The 26,541-nt window shown below is 41.1% G+C and overlaps 1 protein-coding gene across 1 annotated transcript; it reads left to right on the top strand.

Annotated features, from left to right (window-relative positions):
- The first annotated feature begins 11,296 nt into the window (after positions 1-11,296).
- LOC145112312 (uncharacterized) lies at positions 11,297-13,181 on the top strand. The gene is made up of 2 exons (XM_079048487.1): positions 11,297-11,695; positions 12,874-13,181. Exons 1-2 carry the CDS (start codon positions 11,547-11,549, stop codon positions 13,079-13,081), a joined length of 357 nt encoding a protein of 118 aa, XP_078904613.1. The 5' UTR covers positions 11,297-11,546; the 3' UTR covers positions 13,082-13,181.
- The last annotated feature ends 13,360 nt before the right edge of the window (positions 13,182-26,541 follow it).

The following is a 26,541-nucleotide window of genomic DNA, read 5'->3' as shown; positions in this document are numbered from 1 at the left end:
CAAATACAGCAGGTTTGCCATATTCAAGATGTCCCACTCTGACTATTTCCTCCTTGGTCATAGGGATAGAAGTGTAATTGTGATTAAATGAAGGAGGAACATTGTCATACCCTAGACCCTTTTGTTGGTTATCTTTAAATTTAAAATTATTTGCAATCATGGACTCAACTATTTTACTTGACACATCAAATTTTTTGAAATTAAAATCTGCATTTTCAAATTTATTTTTCAATGTGTCAAATTCAGCATTCAAACTGCCAAGTTTTCCCTTGATATAATCATAATTCACACATTTATTGTTGTACTCTTCCTGAAGTTTCCTAAAGTCATTAGTTTTGGCCTATAATTGTTCTTTCAGGGGTTTCTGACCTTTCCTAAGGGTATAACCTTCATACTTAAGGTCCTCATTTTCTCTACGCAATAAATCAATTTGATCACGCAGAAATTTAACAGTGTCCATGCATTTTTTAGAGCAAGAAATTTCACTGACCTCTTTCTTCTCTGGAGTGGTAGATACCATGAAAGCAAATTGCAACTCCATCATTTCAGCTTCAGGATCCTTTTCAGCATTTTCATCTGGAAGCTCACTTATATGTGCCAAATTAGCAGTTTCAGGTCCTGAGATGTTCAGTGCTTGAATCTGATCTTCCCAGTCGAATGACTGACCCACCACTACCAAATTTGTTGTTTCAGTGTTGGAAGAAGTTGCTCTTTTGTTCACCACTGGCACCATTGTCTTGTCATGATTTTCCCTTCTATCTGGTTTTGGGCACTCACGAGCAAAATGACCAGGCTCATGACAGTTGAAGCACCTGAGCTTGCCCCTATTGAAACCAACTTTCTTGTCTCCATTCATTCCCCAGTTGTTCTTTCCTGTCTTCTTGTCAAATTGTTTAGCTCTGAACACTGCCATGGCAATTTTCCAGGTGATATCCATTTCCTCAACATCTTCCAGATGGATTTGGTCACGATCGGCAAACGAAATTTGAGGAGCCAACTCTCCAGCTAAGAAAGCATTGTAGCAGTTTACTAGACCAGAGGCTAGAGCCAGATTTTCTTCAACTTTCTTGGGAGTGGATACAGAGGGAGGAGCTTTTGAGGAAGAGGCATGGGTTTGTGGATAAGTCATAGATGATGTAATAGCATGGGTTTGTGATACAATGAAAGCTTAAACTTGTGGTACAGTGAAAGCTTGAGTTTGTGGAGTGGTGAATGATGAAAATGCATTGTTTGATGAAATTCCAAGATTAGCTGTCGAGTAGGAATTCACATGGTTTATCTCGCGTTGCTTATCATCTAAATCACAAGCTTTGATAATAGCCATTGTTTCAGCAAGAGTGAGTCTGTTAAGGTCTTTAGTTTTCTTGATAACAGAAACGTTTATGTCCCATGACTTGGGAAGAGAATTTAGCAGTTTCTTGTTGATCTATGAACGTGGCACATAAATTCCAGCAGTACTCATTTCTGTGGTAAGAGTAATAAATCTCTACAGCTGGGCTTCAAGAGTCTCTCCCAAAACATGATTGAACATGTTGAATTTCTGACGAAGCATATCTTGTCTACTTTGTTTCATGTCATCATTTCCTTCGTAGACTTCTATCAATGCTTCCCACAGTGCTTTTGCTGAATCATACTCCCTGAATCCTTGTGCAATGTCAGGGGATAGGGCCATAGTCAGAGTTGCCAGGGCTTTTTCTTGTTCTTCAATTTTCTCAAAATCCGCATCAGTGTAGTCTTTCACTGGTTTTGTCAATTATAATTCCATCTTCAAGAGTAGTGGTAATCCTGACAGGGCCTCTAATAATGTTGCACCAGACTTTGAAATCTTTCATTTTGATATATTTTTCAAACCTGTATTTCCATTCAGGAAATCCTTCTGCAGATAAGAGACATGGAGTTCTCGTTGTTGTGCCCATGATTGAATCCAACTCCTGATGAATTGCACTGTGTTGGAGTTCCATTATTTTAATCAAAGAAAATCACAACCGAAAAAAGAAGTTTACAACCGAAAACGGTTCACAATTGAAAAGTGTTCACAGCCGAAAACGGTTCATAGCCAACAACAGTTCACGGTCAAAAACGGGTTCACAGCCAACAACAGGTTTTCTGTCGAGAACTGAGGAACAGTGGTCAACCGAAAACGCCCAGATTTTGACGAAAAGAGACGATTTCAAGCAAATTTTCAATCCTTTTGGCCTTGAATTCACGATCAATAGCAAAAGCCCAGCAACAACAGCAGTAACACCGAAAATGAGCTTGATCAACACCGAAAATGGATACCAACAGCCAAAAATAAGCTTGATCAAGTTGACACTAGATTGGCTCTGATAGCAATTGTAAGTACCCAAATCTGGAACCAACTAGTGATCAACAAATAAACAAACCAAAATGATCAAGCACAAGAATGAGTAGAAAACAAAATTGATCCAAAGTGCACACGTTTTATATATAAACGAAAATGTCTGGTATAGTGGACACTACACACACTTGACCGCAAACCACTACTGACAACTGATAAACTACTGATACTATTTATAGGGAACAGTAATAGCAAACTAGTTTGAAGCCGTAAACACCACATGGACCGAAAACCCACAAAATGCCTATGCAAAGTGTAACAAAGCCTACAAAACATAAATACCTAGCTCAAACCAATAAAACATGTCCTAACAGTGTAAACCACATTTGTGACAACCCAAAATTTCTATCTTGTAAAGCCAATCAATTCAATCAAAAGCCAAACTTTTTTTGCTATCTTTTAGCATTGTTAAGGGTCTGTTTGAGTGTTCTAAGACTAGTACATCAAAGGATTGTGTGTTAGGGTGTGTTAACTAAAGTTCATCGTGTTGCATTCGAGCCGGAAACTCCATCACAAGGAGTTTATGGCCGCAAACTAGAGTTTACGACCGTAAACTCTTGGCAGCCATGAACCCTTCCCTATATCATATACATCCTTCATTATTTCTTCATTTATCACATCTTCAAGTCGAGAAAACTCATTCACTCTCAAGTATCATCAAGAACACTTCCATTTCTCTTCAATATTGTAAGTGATTCTTCCATTGTTTCTTGATATCTTTCTTGATCTTGTTAAACCCTTTGATTTCATCCATGAATTCAACTCTTTTGGGTTAGATCTTCAAATCATCATCCTTTTCATCAAGAACACCAAGAACACATACTAGTTTCTTGGGCCGTAAACACCCTAAAGACCTCCAAAGTGTGAGTATCTCTTCTATCATCTAGTTATCCATAAGAAACACTTGATTCCTAACCATGAAACAAACAATAAGTGGATGATCTTCAAGAGTTTACGGCCGTAAACTCTTCCTTTGGCCGTAAACCCTTCATAAGATCATAGTTTGGCCGTAAACACATCCTTGTGTGGCCATAAACTCCTTTCATACAATCATATGTGATTGATGCACTCCATTGTGAGTGATTCCTAGTTCCTAAGGATGTTTCCAATACGTGATTAGTTGTTATATACACTAAGTATATATATATATATATATATATATATATATATATGTTATTATATGCTTATTAGGATCTGTTTGTGCTCGGGACTTCACTTGGCATACTTAGTATCCTATATCGATCTTTCATTCGAATAACTCACTACAGGTGAGTTCATACCCCTAAACTTATCTTTTAAATGACTTTAAATGCTTTTATGGGGGGAATACAAGTAGAAAACAATATAGTTATAGTATCAATCACATGTGATTTATAACTATCAAACAAGAGGATTTCTTATACTTCAAAATTGTGTTATCAAACAAACTGTTTCAAATCATTTTTTAAACTGACATCAAGTCATCAATAACCATTCAAATGGTTAAAACTCTTTTATATAATAAACTTTTTATCGTTTTACAAAACTCTTTTAAACTTATATATTGTCAAAATCATGTCTATATAGATATAGTTATATAAACAAGGTTGAAAGGGATTAGGACTGATAACTCGCTTTATTTCCTGTTCCTTGTTTGGTTGTGAACTTAGGGTATCAGTTGTTTGTCCGAATGTCGTTTGAATCTTAGTTATATATTATGTATATGTATATAGATATAAAAGTACCTTCAATCAGTTCAATACCTTTGGGTAGCAAAGGTGTAAAAACATGATCAGTCAATCAATAACAGAGCTTACTAGTAAATTATAATAGGTATAGTTTAGGAAGTTACTACTTACTATTTCTAGTACAATGAAACTTACATGAGTCAGTTCATACATGAGTCAGTTCAAAAATATAATAACTAGAACAGGAAGGAACATACAATAACTAGAACAGAAAGGAACATACATCCTTTTACAAGAACAAAATAACATTAATGTGAAACCACTACTTCACGGCTTAGCAATATACTTGTTAGGTCGCGTTTTGTAACCAGAGTCTCCTGGAGGGAGAGCGAGTATTGTGTGTATAGATCTATACGAGACTGACAATCCCGCATCCCGACTGTTCGCTACAGTTTGGCCAGCAGGCCAAGGAGTGACAAATGTCACATCAGTTTCGACGCCAGCAGGTCATCGTGTTAAACACTCGTCAATCAGTATGGTTATAACCACATCACATTTTAACCTTAATTAAACAAATTGGTTTTAAGGTCGTTAGTGCTTCAGTAGTTACTTATTACCACATTACTGTACACTTTCATTTTCCCCTTTTACATTCATATAGTGATCTTCTCACATAAAAGGTAATGTAAACTATTTTCTGGTAATAATAGTCATATACTTAGGAAAACACTCACTTTTACAAAAAGAACAAACATACAGAACAGTTGGGTCTTGGTAGAAGACTACTCTCCATTTTAGTAAAAACATAGGATTTTCTAGGAAGTATACAAACTTTACATCAAACATTTACAAACTTTACATCAAACACTTACAAACATTTTCTTCAAACTTATACAAACATTTGACACTAAAATACTTATGAACTCACCAGCTTAAATACTGATCTACGCTTTCAAAATAACTTGTATTCTCAGGTCACCAGTAGACAGGTACACTGGACCAGGTTTTTGAGAAGACGGAGCATGTTCAAGACTCGTCTTTTATTTTGATATATATATTTTTGGTGTCTTACAAATACATTCAGAACACACTTGTATTAAATTATATTATTAATGCAATGGATGATGTTATTGCTTGTTTTACTATTGTGCATTGTTATGATACTGTACGTGAAGTCCTTCGCCCCCGAATGTTTCCACCATTTTGGTTTGGGGGTGTGACAACATTGCAATCCTTGTTGCATGGTATCCTTTATAGCATTAGGGCTTGTTTATAGAGCTAGCAAAGAAGTATCGAAAGAAACCTAAACTAAATTAGGAAGGTATAATACAACTTTGGGAAAAAGATTAAGGTTTAAAACATAAATAACACATCCTAGATGTGTTCACGACCTAAAGGAATAAAAGATCAAGGAGTTCACAGTCTATAAGCCACAATAACATAGTGTTCACGGTCCAAGAGTTAAATCCAAAGGAGTTCACGGTCCAAGGAATCTTCCCAAGGTAGTTCACAACCTATAATTAATTCAATCATGGAGTTTATGGCCAAAGTCATAGTGAAAACAAGAGTTCATGGCCAAACAATGACCGTGAACACCCTCTTAATGGGCTGAAAACCCATTTTAAGTCCATTTTGTGGACCGTAAACTCTATGGCCCAATACCATTTTCATCCGTGAACAGCCCATTTCCTTTCAATCTTCAAAGGTTTACGCCCAGATTTTCAACATATCTTCAAATCTTCAACCAATTCCTCAAGAACATTCATAATACCTTCAAACCTTCATATTATTCCTCAAGAACACCAAGATCCAACCGTGAACCCATTTTCCAACCGTAAACCCCTTTTTTTCAACCGTGAACCCCTTTCAACATTTCAATTAATTTCAATTAAATATTGTAAGTATCCATGAACTAATTAAATCAATATTTAATTATTATTTAAATTTATATCTTATTAATTTAAATACGACATCGGGGATAATTATTTTTAGGACTTAAGGTGAGTTCATACCCCCATATTTTTCCAAGGTTTTTCAATGTTTTTAGGGGGGGGGGGGGGAATACAAGTAATCTTGTGTTTAAAAATATAATTTTGCTTATTATATTTTCTTACCGTTAACATGCAATTGAACGTGAAACTTATTAAACACGGCAAACATTATGACTACTAGAGTTACAAACAATTTACAAAACATGTTAAGACCAACTATTTTACAAGCACAGACTTTAACACGGAAACAAACTTATAAACTATATTAATTATAGTTTATGGAACGAACGAACTACTTCTACAAGGTTACACGTTGTTTACAAAAAGGTTTTCATTGTATTATTCGTGAATTCGTTGAGGGATCAAATTTGTGAGACACGTCTTCGAGTACTTACCTAAGTACCAAGGGAAGTCTAACCTTATGAACCAGAGTCTCCTGGAGGGAGAGCGTGAGTTTGTGTATAGATCTATACGGGACTGACAATCCCGTGCCCTGACTATTAGCTACAGTCGTTCTGGGTGACAAACGTCATTAACGTTTACGACGTCCGAAGTATGTCGTAGGGTTTAACGTCCATCAGTATGGTTATAAGAACTCACATGGATAAAACAATGACTCGTTCACGTAATAATATGCTTATCAAACAGTCATTAGGGTTAGTAACTATGTGATTACTTAGTATATACATCAGGGTGATATGAAATTAACATCCGACATGCAGTGGGATGTGTGATTTCCGCCTCATTTCCTGTTCCTTGTTTGGTTGTGGGCTTAGGGCAGAATCACCCAACTGACTGTCTGTTCGATCTAGATTTATATAACTCGTATGTACTAAGTGATCACAGGTGGGTATTAACATCACTTCCAGTTTACAGAACAAACACGTTTTCGACTAGTTTTATTTAATAATAAAGCTACACTTTAACAACTTAAGTATGGAGAAATACTTGTACTTTTCAGTTTTGGAACATTTAAGTCAACAACACACTTTTATGGAAAATATAGGATTTTCCAGGACAAATAACAGTATTTTACAAGCAAACGGTTTACCATTCAATTAACGAACAATCATTATATAATTCCTTAGTTTATACATCAAGGTTATGTATGAAGAATATCTGATAGACAGTGAAATGTGTGGTTTCCGCCTCATTTCATGTTCCTTGTTTGGCTGTGGGTTTAGGGCAGATCCACACAATCAACTGTCCGTTCGATCTTGGTTTATATATAGTTAGTATAAACTAACCGGTCATAGAAGGAACTGGTATTATCATATTCTTACAAAGAAAATATAGGATTTTCTTAAGGAACACATTCATCACATCTTAAAGGACTAATACATTTAACTCTGTAAGTACCTAGTGAATACGTCAGTGTTATATACATGAGGATCCGACAGACAGTGGGATGTGTGGATTCCGCCTCATTTCCTGTTCCTTGTTTGGTTGTGGGCCTGGGGCAGAACCACACAGTCGATTGTCTGTTCGATCTGGATTGTATATGACTTGTATACACTAAGTACTCGTAGAAGGAACTAGTACGAGTCATTTTACTTATCATTCATCACATCAGAAAGTATAGGATTTTATGGATAAACACATCAAGTTTTACAAAGAACAAAGAACTTGTTTCCTGAAACAAAACCATTATGAACTCACCAACTTTAAAGTTGAAACTCTTTCAAAACCACTTTTATTCTCAGGACACTAGTAGATAGGTACACGCACGGGTTCCTAGAAGATATTCAGAACTATGTAGCAATGATATGTTATCTATACATGACGTCCTCCACCCCTGAACGTTTCCGCCATTCCGGTTTGGGGGTGTGACAAATGCAAAAGGCGTAGGTCTTCGATTAGCTAGTGATTAGATTTAAATATGTACTTTACTAATATCAAGATATTCAGAACTATGTAGCAATGATATGTAATCTCTTTTGATATATGAGATTTCTCTTTTGTGTTAATATTATTATGTTCTATGTTAGCATGTTATTTAATCCTTGAATAATGTAATTATTCAAAATTATCCATAGTCAGTCACTGTTGTGGGAGCATCTATGAATTAAGACTAATATAAATATGCTTGGTTGATTTCAAGTGGTGATATAGAAAAGTGTTGAATACAAATTCATATGTACTTGTTAGAGAACAACTATTGGATATGACCCGCATCAAAAGTCACTTCATGGATCGTTATAAAAAATGAATCTTTAACACAGGTAAATATCTTTATGTCTTTTGACCTGAGATACATATTGGAGAACTCAAGTATGGATATTTTTATACATTGACATCGTTAAACGTTGTTCGTAACTGTGCAGATATAAAAGCCTTTGATGGATAGAGCACGAACTATATGAGAGTGTGTATGCAGTCAATATGGGATTTGTTCCTTCTATGTGTTGAGAGTTAGACATCTAAGGTGACTTACTTAAAACTTGGATGTCAAATGAGAATGATCACGTTCCATGTCTCATATCCAACATGATGTCTGTAACAAAGAGAATATTGATACACTTACCTTATACTTCAATTGTAGCTAGTGAGCTCCTAGAATTGGATGTTGACTGATGACACCCCTTCGTGTGTTGTTAGGGGCAGTAGCCCATTGCTAGACGCCAACTACTATCCATGTCAATCTCTAATGAATCTTGTGCAAGTGGGAGAATGTCGGATCTATATGCTCAAGAATCATTATTGAGTGATATTGCTAATGACACATGATCATATAGGGTCACGCCTTAATCAAGTTGGTACTTATTGAATATTTATTAAGAAATTGATATTAATAAATAAATTCAACTCTTGTATTTAATTATAGAATATTTATTGTTTTATGAAAATAAAAATAAAAGAAACTAGAAAGTAGTCATTATATGATATGGTATCATATAATAAGTTATGTACAAAGTTGTGGACACTTTGGTCTACCGTGGTTAGTTAGTCAATCCATCTTCGGTTAATATAACTAGTTATGATCTTTTGTTTTCTTCTTTTGACCTATATGGCCGAAACTTTTAGGAGACATGTAGGTTGCTTGTCAACCTCCATACCTTGCATCCATGCCTTGTCCCTTGTTGCTTTATGCTTTATAATACTTTAGAGTATTATAATCAAAAGGCCTTACTTTGCATGGGACTATAAAAGAGACTCTTATGCATGATAAATGAGCTATTTGTTTTACACATTTTGCTCTCTAATACTCACCAAAAGATGTAGCTTTTATTGGCTTCCACTTCTCTTCTTTTGACGTTTGTCTTGTGAAGATTTGGTGCTTACCTTGTATCTTCCCTTAGTACTTATTTGTTTAAGCACTTAAGGCTTAAAGAACAAAGTCATAAAAGAAGATAACTAGCATTTTGGGTATATTATTCTTGTTGGTGGATTACTTGTAGAGAAGATCACGCTTCTTGTTCTTATCATCTACTTTAACACCCCAAATTCCAAGAGGGTCCAAAGGCATCAACGGTTGTCATCTCTAAACACCCTATGGTTGTTTTATATCATTCTAAACTCTTTAAAAGGATCCTTGATAGTTTTGGTTTTGTTATATACTTGAAATTTACTAGAAAATTTTAAAGCTTTCGTTGCCGATTCTTGTGAAAAACTATCTATTTTTGTATCAAAATCCTTCAACATCACACTTAGGCATGTCGCATCGTGTCCACCAAACACACACTGTGATTAAGGGGGTTTCCCCAAAAACCTTTATTCTTATTTGCCTTAAATCATTGCATGGCAATTCCAGAAATAGGTGTTGCACTTCAAATAATTTCTATGTGCTCACGTCTTAACACATTTTTTCTTATTGCACTACAATGTGCTCCTCGAATTTCTCTTCTATTTCTGTCATGTGCTTCGCTTTCCTTTCACTATCATTTGCATGTTTATCCACTCGCTTTGTCTTTTCATTTCCTATCGGTCGATGAGGAGGGGAGATCTCCTCAATGTCATCCAAAATTTCATCTGTATCGGCGTTGAGGTCAATGTGAGCTTGTTTATCGGAAACGTCGACCAAACTCGAATTTCATGACCTCTTAGATTGCACCTCCGACGAAGTTGGACATTGAGACCATTTTGGTTCTCTTCTCAACATCTCCCATGGTCTCTCAAAACCGAAAATATATCCCATCTCCCATCGATATTGAACTTTTGCGGCTTTAAACACATCAAAGTCATTGCAGTCAATTTCCTTTTTCAAATAAAGCTTGTTTTAGATCTAGTTGAATTTGGTGCACCTCTTGTTCAATTCTTGTCATTCATTACTTAGCGCATCAATGTTGTGTTACACATGTTTTTTTTTCAACAAAGCATCAAATTGTTGGAGTGTCACTTCCTACAAGGATTTTTTTCTTCATACCATTTCCTTGGGTGTTATTTTTTTTTGATGTCCCACACCACACTTCCCCTAGCAAAAATTTCTCCTCTAGCATCCACCATTATGGACCATCTTAATTATCTTTGGTTTTCCCTTTCGCTTTTGTTATCCCGTTCCCTTTCCTACTATCTTCGGCTTGAATTTCGGTAACAAATTCTACCAAATTCTACCAATGGTTTTGTGGGTGGTGGTTGTTGGGTAGAAGTTGGTAGAATGACTGTTTTTGTTTGGAAATTTGGTATGAAAGATGATGTACCAAAAGTTTTGTTGCAATATCGGTCGTTGCCAATAAACGTTGTGTTGGAAGTATGATGGTGAAGGAATTGTATTGGAGGTGAGGTGTGAGTGAAATAAGTTTGTTGGTATGGTATCTTCAACGAACTTTGAGTGTTTAGTAGGTTAATATAATCCCTTTATTGAGTGAATCCCATATGAGAGGTTGTGTTTGTTGTGCGTTTGCGTTTGATGGATGAGTGTTTAAGTTTTGATCCACTTTTTTGATTTTTGAGGTTGTGAAATTGTGTAAAATAAAGAGAATGAAAAGAATGTTGTGAAAAATGAGTAAGATGATACGTATTTACATGTATTTTTTTAAAAAAATTCAGGATCATTTAACAACGGTCATATGACTGGTTCTTTTCTCCACCGACGTTGAGAATGACGGTGTTCCAATTGCCTCATTGGCATGGATGAGTGCCAAATTCCACCTCCTCTACAACATTAAGCACCCATGCCTAACAGCTGTAAAATTTTAAGAAGTTTTTTTTCTTTTTTTTTTTTTTTTAAAAAAAAAAGATATCTTTTGTGAAATATAGGCTTTTTCAAGCACATTTGAAAAAGTGCAAAACTGCAAGGGGCGAATATGTTATCACGAATAATCTCTAAACCGCTGACTAAATAAGGAACGTCGACGCCGACCGTTTTCTATTTTCCTCGCCCCCTTCTTCGCCGATTTCATCCGCCGGTAGTTCAGATTTCTCTCGCCGACGGCTACTTGCGGATGGTTTCCGGCGTCTAGGGTTTCTGAGTGTTATATGATCTTCATTTTCATCACGGATCTGTTAAATTCATACCTACAGGTTCGCTGTCACCCACTGTAGCGTATAAAGAACATATTTTTACCGGGGGAAGAGGGCGGAAACGCAACTATGTTATCGCGTTCGAATTCTACGCATCAAGAGAAGAAAATTACGCGATCGAATCTGGTGGAACAGCTGAGAGAGTATCAAATTCGAACGAAGCATGATTGGGCATCCGTCTCCTTATTTACTCCCAGTTCTAATCTGTATACTTCCAGGTACTATATCAACCATTTTAGGGTTTCTTTGATCAATTGTTTTCGTATGGATGTTTTGTTTTTAGGGCTTGTTGTATACTATTTTGTTTGAGTTAAATTGATTCATTAGCTCAAGTGTATTGTAGCTGTTTCACCTCTCAGAATGTTTCTGGAATATTTTCACCATCGACTTTAGAGGAGAAAGCCGATCAATAGGCTGCAAATTATTGGTGATATTAGCAGTTATGAATAGCATAACGAAAGTAACTATCAACATTCAACAGAAAGCTGAAACTTGACATTTACATAACACATTACTTTACTATCTAACACACCCAAGCAAGTTGATGGGAATAAGTTGTGAACTTCCAAGTTCCAACATGTGATAGGTTTATAGATGGAGAATGAATAGGAGATGTGAAATAATCAGTTCAAGACATAGATGGAGGTGGAACAATATTATGATTCTGTGACACCCCTGCCGAATGAAAGAAATGGCGAGGGTATTTGTTAATAGAATAGATTTTGTATGAAGAGGATAATAGAATCACTTTATTCTACATGATCCTTACTTTACTCTGATTGTTCTAGACTTCTATCATCAATCATCATCATCATTATATGATTCATTTGAGTCTTTCCATGAACACTTTTATAGTTTTTGGATGATGTAATTTATCTTAACCTATCCACTTGTTTTTCTCTTCCATTCATGCTTTTATTATAAGCAGTGTGCCCAATATGAAAACCATTCAATTTTTTTCATTCAGTTATTTTGTGGCTTATGATGAATGATGGACGCAAATCATGCAATATTGCAATGTGCATCTTTCTTGAAAGTTCTATTCCTAGATCAAGATCCTCATATACTCTATCTATGTGGCATTTCGTTAACACATTTCCATGTGGACAAGAAAAGAACATCATCATAGCTTTTGTATTAGCAAAAGACGCAAATACCCTCCTCATTTTGTTCATCATGAATAGGCCAAGAAATCGAGATGAAAATTAGAATGAGAGTCATGTTCCCACTTTTTGAGTAGTAGGACAAATATTTGCAGTATTTGTCTTATTGACATCAGTCGTAGTGTCAGTCCAATGCATGCATATAAAAGTAAAACACAGTACAACCTGTTCTGTCTTGTCCTAAATTTATATGTATGATGCATTGTTAACACTTTTCATTTATTTGGATGCAGGGTAGATGTGGTGGTTTTTGTAATATGGGAACTTGTGATTCTAGCATTTTTCGTTTTCTCGGGTGTTTCATTATATTTCAGACAATTGAAGGTTGCTTTAGTATTAGGAAGTATCACGTTGTTGCTATTATTATGTATGAAGGTAACAAAGCATGTTAAACTCGCCCGCAAAAAAAAGAGAAGGATGCTTCTTCCTTTATCAATGTAGAAAAAAAAAAAAAACGAAGTCTAAAACTCTTAGGTTCATATGATGTTATAGCCCCTATGGCATCTTCTTTTTAATGTAAGTTTCAACTAATTTTTGATCATTTCCATCGTATATTTACACTTTTTTTTTGTTTATCCCGATGTTGAATTTAGTTGATGCCAACAAAGGGATTAAGAAATCAATTTATTAAGGTAAGTTTTATTTAATTTTTTATGAAGACATTGTATCTGAAAAATATACCCAGTCATAGCATTGAACTTTTAATATTTTAAAATAAAAAGGATCAATATATGTTGCTGTTTTTCTGTGGTCGAAGTTGAGAAATATATGAGTTTTTGCTAATGTGGAAACATGAGAAGGACAAAAGACTAGAAGAGGGTGATCCAAAAGGCTTTGACTTGATAATTGTATGTCAAATTACACAAGGGAAAAAGAAGTAATTAAGCTGCTATTTTTTGCTACATTGTACATCAAACTAAAGCCTATTTAAATAGGAAACATAATCATACTACATATCCAAAGCCATACCTTTAAATCTAGAAAATATCCAAAGTCCAAACCATACCATTAAATCTAGGAAAGATACATGGTGTTAACCTTCATGCAATTGGGTATACTAGATATCCAAAGCCATACCTTTAAATCTAGAAAAGATCCAAAGTCCAAACCATACCATTAAATCTAGGAAAGATACATGGTGTTAACCTTCATGCAATTGGGTATGGACAACTAGTTAAGGGGTGTTATTACACCCAAAAGTTGCTACCTAACATGCTATGTCATCTCATGGTGTTATAATATCGAGTGAGGAAATGAGCAACATGTTATGTCATACGTTATACACACCATTAACAATGTTTCATATCACTAACTATGAGATATCTATCACTAAACACACGACTCCACCTTATTTTTTAATTAAATTTAATCCAAAAATACATAAAAAAACATATAATTTTTTTAACTAGTTTTTCATTAAATTAAAATACCACATTACATTAAAAAAGTAAATTAATTAAAATAATAATATAAATAAAAATAAAACACCTAAAAATATCAAACATACATAAAAAAAACTACCATCTACTCCTATGTCTCGCTCAAACCGACTCTTTCATCACGAGAAAAATCTTCAAATCTTGGTTTTCGAGATCGTCTGCTTTCATTTTCAAAATCTCCATGTCAGTTTTTGTTTGAAACATCGTTTGCACCTCTTGGAATGACGTTTGCGCTTTTATCATTTTTTGGTCCACCGACTCAACATATCCGCCTTGGTTTCTTGAATGTGGACATATCGATCAAATTTCTCTCCAAAATGATCGATAACACTAGAACTCGAAGCCGACGAACCTGCTTTTTTTGCTTTAGTTCTTCCAATCAGCTGACGAAGAGGTTGCTCGTCTTCAAGATCGAGCGGATCACCTTTGATGTCGATGTGTGTTTGCCCATCCGATTGTTGGGAAGTTGCATCCGAGTTTCTTGAACGTTTTGAACCGGAAGAGATTTGTGAAGTTCCTTCTGTTTGTTGTTTCCATTATGGAGCGTCTTTCAATTTTAGTCACACTTTCACATACCGAAAAGCTTTGCGGATTGGCATTGTTTTTTTCAAATTGTTCCAAGGCCGCCTTGAAGACATCAAAATCGTTTGACACGCTTTTGCGTATGTTTTGGAGATTGTTGTAAATTCCTCCAAATTCGGTGCATTTTAGTCAAATATCACGCCACTTGCAGCTAATTTGATCGGGATTTCTGTAACACCAGGTTCATGGTATGATTTTATTTAAGTTTCTATCTTAATTTTGCCACGAACTCGGCGAGTCTGCGTACCGACTCGCCGAGTAGCAGCAGGGTGGACACGGGATTTGAGCGGTGAACTCGGCGAGTCGATGCATGGACTCGGCGAGTCCACCTGTCTGGATGAAACTCTATTTTCAGACATTGCACCCTATTGTACCCATTCTAAAACACCCATTTCGTCCCATTCTCTTCCAGAAAAACTGGAGAGCGAGACCCTAGCCCATTTTGATCCTTGTGAGTGATTTTGGCTTGGTAAAGGAAGTTTGAAGCTTAAGAGAAGAAGGAGGAAGTTGGAGGGCGCAAGGAAGTGTGGTAGATCCGAAATCTACCCTGGGAGAAGCTCCTAACCAGGTAAGAAAGCTCCTTCTTAATCTTTAGTATAATAGATTCCCTTTTTGTCCCTTATATGTGGATTTCAAGACCTTAAACCTCCCAAACTCCGTGTGTTTATACCCTAGGAGCTTAGATTTATGGTTTGGAACCATTGCATGTCTCAGTTTTGGCCAGAATGGATGAAGAGTCGAAGGATACTCGGCGAGTGCCAAAGTGCACTCGGCGAGTTCCAAGAAGATGGCCTTAGACTCGACGAGTTGTATAAACAACTCGGCGAGTCCTATGAAGATTGCCTGGTACTCGGCGAGTCGTTCTTCAAACTCGGCGAGTCCCTTGAATATAGCCTTGAACTCGACGAGTTGTTCTTCCAACTCGGCGAGTCATATGATCAGTCACTAGGATAAGAAGGGTTTAAGTGAAGGAGGTCCAACCCTCCGTAGTCGCACGTGGAATTAGCAATTTAACGTGTAGCTATAGTCCCAGAATCTCCAAATCTCCAAGGTTGATGTTCTGATGGAAGATTGGAGCGATTTGCGAGATCTGTTCGTCGGACTCGGCGAGTCACCCCCTTGGACTCGGCGAGTCCAGTCGCGGGTTTGTTAGTTGTCCCCGTCTAGCGAGTCAGGCTGACTCAGTGAGTGGGAACAGGGACCCGATGAGTCAGAGTCGGGCTAGACATAGAAGGACTCGGCGAGTCGTCATATGGACTCGGCGAGTCCAGTCAATCAGAAGGTTGACTTTGACCAAGGAGTTGACTTTGACCGGTCATTTGACCTTAGGGGTATTTATGAGTACCTAATCCATGTTTACGGATTTATAGCCGGAGGGATTACCGGTGCGGCAGCCAGGCGTAGTCTGAGCAGGTTTTCGGCAGCTACTCTCGAGGTGAGTTTCCTTCCAGTAGGGACGGGTCTAAGGCACCAAGGCCGGCCCGTATAGACGATATGTTAGTATCGGAGTGTGGGCGGAGCCCATATCTCATAGCTGAGTTCGATTGTGATGTATGCCAGTATGATAGAATTGCTTATACTTGTTGTCTGTGTGATACTTGTATGTTATGGTTTGGTAGCGGAGTGTGGGCGAGGCCCGTATCTCCATGGATAGCAGAGTGTGGGCGAGGCCCGTATCTCCTAGCTAGTGGAGTGTGGGCGAGGCCTGTATCTCTATGGGTGTGGGCGAGGCCCGTATCTCTTAGCTGTTCATTATATGATTGCATGGTATGTGGCATTATGGGGGAACTCACTAAGCTTCGTGCTTACGTTTTATAGTTTTGTTTTTCAGGTACCTCTTCAGCTAGGGGACAGGAGCCGGCGCGGTAGCGGCATATCACACACTCTCATGTTTTCCGCACTATGGATTTTCTGGGATGTACTCTGATATTTTACTGTGATGTTACCGGTTCTCAGACATAAATTAATATTATGAATGTTTTGTAACGATGTTTTTATGAATTAACCTAATTTAAAAATGAAATTTTTAGCTGGTATTTTTGGGATGTTACAAGTTGGTATCAGAGCCCTGGTTTGAGGGATTCGGACACACCTTCGGGGGTGTCTGGACTCAAATCGAGGGATTAAAAAAAAAAATTTATAAAGAAATGATTTTCTAAAGACTAAGTCAAAGGGCTTTCTAAAAAGAAAAAGGTGTGTGATGTGCGCAACCGGCCGAGCTCAAGTAAGTTTTCCCCAAAGTGCCCATACAAGTTTACATTATCAGTTCAGTTTCAGTAGAACAGCATGCTAGAATAGGACTAAGGATCTAGGAATGATGCCTTATGTGCCTGCTTTATGTGTTTCGGCTTTTTGAGAATTGCATGCTAGTACAGATCAGTCAGTATGATAGCCAGAATAGTATATACTTGATTATGGGTACTCAATGCCCGAATGCTGCTTGCTTTGTGCTATTAGGAGTTCTAGTCGTCTTTCACTAACTAGTGAACGAATATGCTAAGTTACATATTGCAAGGATTAAATAATTTCAGAAGGTTGGGTCTAGCCCTATTTCGCAGCTCTTGTTTGAGTCCAACCGTTGTAGGGTAGGACCTCTCATTCGAATAATTATCTAGTCTGAGTAATATGTAATAGTATTCGCAAGCTAGTTAGGGAAAGAAAGCAGGGACTTCTTGTGCAGCTGATGGCAGAGAGTGGGGTGGCGATTACTTAGGGTAAGCCTAGGGCGAGAGTAGCACGAGAACCGCAGTATTAGTAGAAAGGACTTGGTTGAGTTGAGGCAATTCTTGAGGGAAGTACGGATAGACGTGGAAGGTAGTATGGGCCCGTACTACTGAAAGCAGAGGATCCGTAATCGATTCAAAAAGGGCCGAGGCGAGACCGGGGACTAGTAGTATGTATGTGAGCCTCGTTAGTGGAATATCGTTTGATGGTAGTTATGCTATGTTTTTCAGTATGGTGACCACACGACAGGGAGCGGGAGGCTCAGGATCGGGATCGGGTTCGGGTTCAGGGTCCGAACCAATTGATGAGGGTCTACGTGAGTTCATCGCGTCAGAGATTACCAGGGGCATCCTTGAGTCGACTCCCATCATCTTCGGGTCGATCAAGGAGGGTATTATAGAGTTGATGGAGGATCGTCTCAGGGCGTTCAGGAGTGATATGGCGGCTAGCCAGTAAGGACCACGCACACTGTCCTTTAAGGACTTCAGGGGCAGTGGTGCATCAGATTTCCATGGGGCGAAGGGCCCCATTGCTGCCAGACGATGGATTGCAGACCTTGAGTCTGCACAGCTGATCAGCTTCTGCCCCGAGGGGTCGAAGGTACGATTTGCAGCAGGGTGTCTACGTGACAGAGCTAGAGATTGGTGGGAGTCGGTTTGTGACTCTTTGGGAGCCGCGGCCATTGAGGCTATGACATGGCCGGACTTTGTGACACGATTCAGGGCGGAATTCGAGCCTACGGTGGAGCTCCAGCAGTTGGCACGGGAGTTCTTGGATATGAGGCAGACGACAGAGTCAGTGGCGGAGATCACTGCCAAGTTCCGGGAGAGGGGGTTACTGGTGCCCCAGTATGCAGGTGATGAGGATATGAGGAGGACCCGCTACCATGACATGTTGCGAGCCGACATTCGGGAGCATGTCAGTTTTTCAGCTTGCCCTACCCTGGATTCTATGATTGCTAGGGCGAGGGAGAGGGAGATAGATCTAGAGCACATCCGGAAGAGGAAGGCAGAGGAGGGACAGATGATAGGGGCTTCGGGAAAGAAGCCCAAGGGATCAGATGGTAGGCCGAAAGGCCATTCAGGACCGGGCCGCTGCAGGAAGTGCGGCAGGTCGCACGAGGGAGCGTGTAGATCAGGATCGACAGGCTGCTACAGGTGCGGCAAGACGGGACACTTCAGCAGGGATTGTACTGCCCCTGCTCCGGTTATTCAGACATCTGAGTTGCTGTGTTTCCACTGCAACCAGAGGGGCCACAAGAGGGCCAACTGCCCCCAGTTGACAGCAACAGCGTCATTACAGGCGCCAGCTCCAGCGACCCTGCGGATTACAGATGGCCGGCAGGGCAAGGCAGAGGCTCCGGTGGTGAGGAGTCGGGCATTTCAGCTGACAGCCGAGGAGGCACGCGCTGCACCCGATGTGGTGACGGGTATGATTCTTTCCCTCTGACCTATTTTTATGAGATTTGTGATATTGATATGTGCTCTGTGTATATACGTTTAGGATCGTTCCATGTGAACGGTATTCCAGTCCAGGTGTTGTTTGATTCGGGGGCTACCCGATCCTTTGTTTCTCTTGCACTTAGCAAGACGTTTCCTGAGTCCTCGGGCATGTTGGATTGCCCTTTAGAGGTCGAGATTGCGGACGACCGGTCGGTGCGAGCATCAGAAGTCTTTCGAGATTGTGTGTTAAGGTTGTTCGAAGAACGGTATTTGGTTGACCTAGTTCCCACTCCGTTGCGGGGAAACAAGGTCATTATTGGTATGGATTGGCTGAGTCCCAATGGGGCAGTGATAGATTGTGCTCAACAGTTAGTACGAGTCAGAGCCCCAAGTGGGGGAGAGTTAGTAATTCAGGGTGAGAGATCACAGCGAGGGCCAGCTTTCTGTTCGGCAGCGAGGGCAAGGCGTTACCTTCAGCAAGGTTGCGCAGGATATGTCGCATATGTCATGGACACCCGGGAGGCGGGTAAGGCGACGGTGGGCGATGTGCCCGTAGTACGAGAGTTCGCGGATGTATTCCCCGAGGAGCTGCCTGGGATACCTCCAGAGCGACAGGTGGAGTTCAGGATCGACCTAGTCCCTGGTGCGGCTCCGATAGCCAAGGTACCGTATCGGTTGGCTCCTCCTGAGATGCAGGAGTTGTCTACACAGCTTCAGGAGCTGTTAGACAAGGGTTTCATTAGACCGAGCAGTTCACCCTGGGGAGCCCCGATTCTGTTTGTGAAGAAGAAGGACGGGTCGCATCGGATGTGTATCGATTATAGGGAGCTGAATAAGGTAACGGTGAAGAACCGCTACCCACTTCCGAGGATTGACGACCTCTTTGACCAGCTTCAGGGAGCATCTTGGTTCTCCAAGATAGACTTGTGTTCAGGGTATCACCAGGTGAGGGTCAGAGAGGAGGATGTGCAGAAGACGGCATTTCAGACACGTTATGGCCACTATGAGTTCGTGGTGATGCCTTTCGGGCTCACCAATGCTCCTGCCGCGTTCATGGACCTCATGAACCGCGTGTGTAGACCGATGTTAGGCCGGTCGGTGATAGTATTTATTGATGATATCTTGGTTTACTCCAAGACGCGAGAGCAGCATGAGGAGCATTTGCGGGAGGTTTTGGAGACTTTGAGAAGGGAGAACTTGTATGCTAAGTTCTCCAAGTGTGAGTTCTGGTTGCGCGAGGTGCAGTTTCTAGGCCACCTTGTCAACCAGAACGGGATTTCGGTGGATCCAGCCAAGGTGGAGGCCGTGATGAGATGGGAGGTTCCGAAGTCTCCATCTGAGATTCGGAGTTTCCTGGGATTAGCTGGCTACTATCGGAGATTCATCAAGGATTTCTCCAAGATAGCATTACCCCTGACCAGGTTAACGAGGAAGGCTGTGGTCTTTCGTTGGGGGCCTGAGCAGCAGGCAGCATTCGAGACACTGAGACAGAGATTGTGCGAGGCGCCAATCTTAGCCTTACCAGAGGGCATGGAGGATTTTGTTGTATACTGCGATGCGTCCATCTCAGGTTTGGGCGCGATATTGATGCAGATAGGGCATGTCATCGCCTACGCGTCGAGGCAGCTGAAGCCTCACGAGGCGAACTACCCGACGCATGATTTGGAGTTGGGGGCTGTTGTGTTCGCCCTCAAGATTTGGCGTCATTACCTCTATGGGGTTCGCTGTACGATTTACACGGACCACAAGAGTTTGAGGTACCTCATGGACCAGCCAAATCTGAATATGAGGCAGCGTCGGTGGCTTGATGTGGTAAAGGATTATGATTGTGAAATCCTTTATCACCCGGGGAAGGCCAACGTGGTGGCCGATGCGCTTAGCCGCAAGGCGGCGCCGATCAGGGATATTTGCATGCGGATGACAGTGGTGACTCCGCTTTTGGAGCGGATCCGGGAGGCTCAGCAGGAAGCTATTAAGGAGGAACATTGGAAGAGTGAGCGGATTGTGGGACAGGTTTCCTCCTTCGACTGTGACAGCAGAGGATTATTGACATTACACCGCAGGGTGTGGGTTCCATATCTCGGAGGCGTGCGCCAGGTTCTGATGGAGGAGGCGCACAAATCCCGATTCTCCATTCATCCAGGGGCAACAAAGATGTATAGGGATCTTCGTCTGGACTATTGGTGGCCCTGCATGAAGCGGGATGTAGCATGGTACGTTGAGCGGTGCCTGACCTGCAGGAAGGTCAAGGCCGAACACCAGAGACCGCACGGCAAGATGCAGCCGTTGGATATCCCGCTGTGGAAATGGGAAGACATCACGATGGATTTCATCACCAAGCTTCCCAGGACCGCGCGAGGAATGGATTCGATATGGGTCATCGTCGATCGATTGACCAAGAGCGCCCACTTTATCCCGATTCAGGAGAGCATCTCGGCTGAGAAATTGGCCGATATCTACATCAGAGAGGTGGTGGCACGGCACGGGGTACCAGTTTCAGTGATTTCGGATAGGGATGTGCGGTTCACTTCCAGGTTCTGGAAGAAGTTTCATGACGAGCTGGGTACTCGTCTGCATTTTAGTACAGCCTTTCACCCGCAGACGGATGGCCAGAGCGAGCGGACCATCCAGACTCTGGAGGACATGCTGCGGGCGTGTGTTTTAGACTTCGGTGGTAGCTGGGATACCTATCTTCCTTTAGCCGAGTTTTCATATAACAACAGCTATCACGCGAGTATTGACCGCCCTCCCTTCGAGATGTTGTACGGGAGGAAGTGCAGGACCCCGATATGTTGGGGCGAGGTTGGACAGAGAGTCATGGGGAGCACTGAAGTAGTGCTCAAGACGACAGAGAAGATTCAGCAGGTCCGGAGCAGGCTTCAGACTGCTCAGAGTCGGCAGAAGAGTTATGCCGATAGGCGCCGATCAGACCTGGAGTTCCAGGTCGGGGATATGGTTCTCCTGAAAGTGTCGCCGTGGAAGGGCGTCATCCGATTCAGGAAACGGGGCAAGTTGGGTCCCAGGTATATTAGACCGTTTAGGGTTGCAGCCCGAGTGGGCAAGGTGGCATATCAGTCGGACCTACCAGCCGAACTCTGTCAGATCCACAGCACTTTCCACGTCTCCCAGCTGCGGAAGTGCATGGTGGACGATTCAGCAGTGGTACCTTTGGAGGACATCGAAGTTGATGACAGCCTGAATTATATCGAGCGACCTGTGGCTATCCTAGACCGGAAGTCGAAAGAACTGAGGAACAAAAGGGTGGAGCTGGTGAAGGTGCAATGGCAACATCGGAAGGGCTCGGAATGGACTTGGGAACCCGCGGATGAGATGATGGAGCATTATCCGGAACTGTTCCGGAAGGGAGCGGCAGACTTCGAGGACGAAGTCTAAAATAAGTGGGGGAGTTTTGTAACACCGGGTTCATGGTATGATTTTATTTAAGTTTCTATCTTAATTTTGCCACGAACTCGATGAGTCTGCGTCCCGACTCGCCGAGTAGCAGCAGGGTGGACACGGGATTTGAGCGGTGAACTCGGCGAGTCGATGCATGGACTCGGCGAGTCCACCTGTCTGGATGAAACTCTATTTTCAGACATTGCACCTTATTGTACCCATTCTAAAACACCCATTTCGTCCCATTCTCTTCCAGAAAAACTGGAGAGCGAGACCCTAGCCCATTTTGATCCTTGTGAGTGATTTTGGCTTGGTAAAGGAAGTTTGAAGCTTAAGAGAAGAAGGAGGAAGTTGGAGGGCGCAAGGAAGTGTTGTAGATCCGAAATCTACCCTGGGAGAAGCTCCTAACCAGGTAAGAAAGCTCCTTCTTAATCTTTAGTATAATAGATTCCCTTTTTATCCCTTATATGTGGATTTCAAGACCTTAAACCTCCCAAACTCCGTGTGTTTATACCCTAGGAGCTTAGATTTATGGTTTGGAACCATTGCATGTCTCAGTTTTGGCCATAATGGATGAAGAGTCGAAGGGTACTCGGCGAGTGCCAAAGTGCACTCGGCGAGTTCCAAGAAGATGGCCTTAGACTCGGCGAGTTGTATAAACAACTCGGCGAGTCCTATGAAGATTGTCTGGTACTCGGCGAGTCGTTCTTCAAACTCGGCGAGTCCCTTGAATATAGCCTTGAACTCGACGAGTTGTTCTTCCAACTCGGCGAGTCATATGATCAGTCACTAGGATAAGAAGGGTTTAAGTGAAGGAGGTCCAACCCTCCGTAGTCGCACGTGGAATTAGCAATTTAACGTGTAGCTATAGTCCCAGAATCTCCAAATCTCCAAGGTTGATGTTCTGATGGAAGATTGGAGCGATTTGCGAGATCTGTTCGTCGGACTCGGCGAGTCACCCCTTGGACTCGGCGAGTCCAGTCGCGGGTTTGTTAGTTGTCCCCGTCTAGCGAGTCAGGCTGACTCAGTGAGTGGGAACAGGGACCCGATGAGTCAGAGTCGGGCTAGACATAGAAAGACTCGGCGAGTCGTCATATGGACTCGGCGAGTCCAGTCAATCAGAAGGTTGACTTTGACCAAGGAGTTGACTTTGACCGGTCATTTGACCTTAGGGGTATTTATGAGTACCTAATCCATGTTTACGGATTTATAGCCGGAGGGATTACCGGTGCGGCAGCCAGGCGTAGTCTGAGCAGGTTTTCGGCAGCTACTCTCGAGGTGAGTTTCCTTCCAGTAGGGACGGGTCTAAGGCACCAAGGCCGGCCCGTATAGACGATATGTTAGTATCGGAGTGTGGGCGGAGCCCATATCTCATAGCTGAGTTCGATTGTGATGTATGCCAGTATGATAGAATTGCTTATACTTGTTGTCTGTGTGATACTTGTATGTTATGGTTTGGTAGCGGAGTGTGGGCGAGGCCCGTATCTCCATGGATAGCAGAGTGTGGGCGAGGCCCGTATCTCCTAGCTAGTGGAGTGTGGGCGAGGCCCGTATCTCTATGGGTGTGGGCGAGGCCCGTATCTCTTAGCTGTTCATTATATGATTGCATGGTATGTGGCATTATGGGGGAACTCACTAAGCTTCGTGCTTACGTTTTATAGTTTTGTTTTTCAGGTACCTCTTCAGCTAGGGGACAGGAGCCGGCGCGGTAGCGGCATATCACACACTCTCATGTTTTCCGCACTATGGATTTTCTGGGATGTACTCTGAATATTTTACTATGATGTTACCGGTTCTCAGACATAAATTAATATTATGAATGTTTTGTAACGATGTTTTTATGAATTAACCTAATTTAAAAATGAAATTTTTAGCTGGTATTTTTGGGATGTTACAATTTCGACTTTCACTCCCCGTTAACTCATTAAACATGCTTCAAACTTTCTCCCAAAAGCAAATGAAGGTTTGATTATCTCCTTCAATTGGGTCTTAGGAAGTCGAAACCCACGCCTCCGCTAGCTTTTCTTTTTCCTCTTCTGTCCATGACACCCTTCCTTGGGTATTAGTGGGCCGCACCAGTTTTTTTCCTTTCTTCTTCTTTGGTTGAGGTGGTGGTGATGAAGGTTGTGTTTCCGAAACAAAATCCTGCGAATGAGGTGGTTGTGATTGTGAAGGTGGTGGGTGTGAATGTTGTGGTTGTGAAGGTGGTGGTTATGACGATTGTGGATGGAATTGTTGAAATTAGTGGAATTGTTGTTGAAAGATCGGGAAAGGTTGGTATTGTTGTTGGAAAAGTGGTGTTTGTTGGATAAGGAAACCGATTTAAAGCAAATTGACAAAACTACCTTGAGGTAATTCCATTGTCGGGAATTGGCGAGGGGTTGTATCTAACACAAAATGTAACGCCTGGTTTCTGGTATGAACTTATTTTTTCCAATTATTTATATTTTCTTGGAGGACTCGGCGTGTTGTAAGCCTCAACACAACATGTCGACTTGTTTTTGGCCCGAAAGTTTAATGAGTCAACTCGGTGAGTCGAGGTGCCTCAACTCGGCGAGTTGGCAGCTGGGAAGGAAACCCTAATTTTTAGGGTGTTGCACCCTATTTAAAGGCCTTAAGTCCCTTGGATGGCCTCCTTACCAGCCTCCTCTGTCCAGAAACCCTATAATCGAGCATTATCTTCCATTGTTGAGTGTGTGAGCTTGGGGAGAGCCTTGAGTGTTCATTTTTGGTGCATGTTGAAGGAGCTAAGGAATTAGGAGTTGCTTAACTTGAAGAAGAAGTCTTGGATCCATAATCACTAGCTCATTTGCCAAGTTTTTAAGGTATCAAGTTCTCACCTTGCTTATTAGTTCCTTAGATCTCTTCTTGGGTTAGATTGTATGCTTTTAGCCATGGTTGGGTGGATGATGGGGGAATAGGACGTCCCAAATGTTTATTCTTCCAAATCTAAGATCTACATGAGCTCTTTTGGTATAAACGTGCCAACTTTATGGTCTTAAGGGCTTCATGCATTTATTAAGTCCTTCTTTTGGCCTTTTTGAGCATTTGAGCCTCTCCTAGTCATGTATGAGCGTAAAGTTGGAAACTTTACGTGGCCATTCAGCTTTAAGGACCAGATCTGGATTGTGGGGCTATGCCTTTGGTGATTAAGTGCTTAATGATTAAGCCCTCACTCTTTTAAGCCTAGGGTTTGGGTTTTGAACCCACTTTGTTGGTTATTAGGGGTAAAGTTGAAAACTTTACCCTTCTAGATGCCATTTTAGTTGAGATCTAAGTTGTGAAGCTCTTAGATTCGATAATGTCGGCTTAATGAATTAAGATGTTGCGTTTCTAGCAAACTCGACATGTTGGGTCAACTCGGGCTGTTGACTTTGAATTTTGACTTTAGTCTTTGACCAAGTTTGACTTATAAGGGGCTTGTGGGCATTTTGAGTTGTATTTAAGGAAGTCGTTTCTTTTTAGGGGTTGAGTAGAGCCGATATTCGGCGCCGGGATCTGTTCAACTATCATTCTGTATTCGAGGTGAGTTTCCTCACCAGGTTCAGCAGGTCAAAGGCACCAATGTCGGCCCATGTTTATGTTATGTTATGTTGCGTTAGTATGCTAGCTGTCTTTGTGACTCTTGTATGTGCCTGTGTTTATATGTTTTCCGGGCTAAGGCCTAATACCGGACGGGCCCCGAGGAATATTTGTATGCTATGTATCTATGTGATTATTGCATGTGTATGTGTTTATTTGATATATGTTATTGTATGTTGGTCGGGGCCAGTTTTAGTGAGCTCAGCCCGATGCCGGACGGGGTCCGATGCTGGGCGGGGCCCGATGCCGGACAGGGTCCGATGCCGAGCAGGGCCCACTATATGTGTATTGTATGTATGATATGTGGTATCTTGGGGGAACTCACTAAGCTTTATGCTTACTGTTTTTAGTTTATTTTTCAGGTACTTCCGGTTGTAAAGGGAAGAGCTCGGAATGGCTGCATCGTACACACCATTGGGATTCCGCATATGATGTTTACTCTGATTTTATGACAATTGATACATTGGTTTTTATTTGAATGTTTGGATGATATTGGAAAATACTATTTATCTATTATTAAAAATGAAATTTTTTTAGGACCATATTTTAGATGGTACAAGTTGATATCAGAGCCTTGGTTTGAGGGATTCAGGCATACTCTCGGGTGTGTCTGAAGTCAAACTAAGGATTTGATGGAAATTTTCAAAAGAAAAACATTTTTATAAAAAAGGTTTCTAAAAGAGAAAAAGGGTGTGGTGCATGCAATCATCCGAGCTCAAGTATGTTATCCCAAAAT

Source organism: Lactuca virosa, chromosome 5 (assembly GCF_052849685.1).
Source record: "Lactuca virosa cultivar CGN04683 chromosome 5, Lactuca_virosa_CGN04683_v6, whole genome shotgun sequence".
NCBI lineage: Eukaryota > Viridiplantae > Streptophyta > Magnoliopsida > Asterales > Asteraceae > Lactuca > Lactuca virosa.
This window is presented reverse-complemented; position numbering and strand designations above follow the sequence as displayed.

Coding starts and splice junctions, on each gene's coding strand:
- LOC145112312 (XM_079048487.1), top strand. CDS start 11,547: ATGTTATCGCGTTCGAATTCTACGCATCAAGAGAAGAAAATTACGCGA. Junction 11,696..12,873: donor TCTAATCTGTATACTTCCAG/GTACTATATCAA, acceptor ATTTGGATGCAG/GGTAGATGTGGTGGTTTTTG.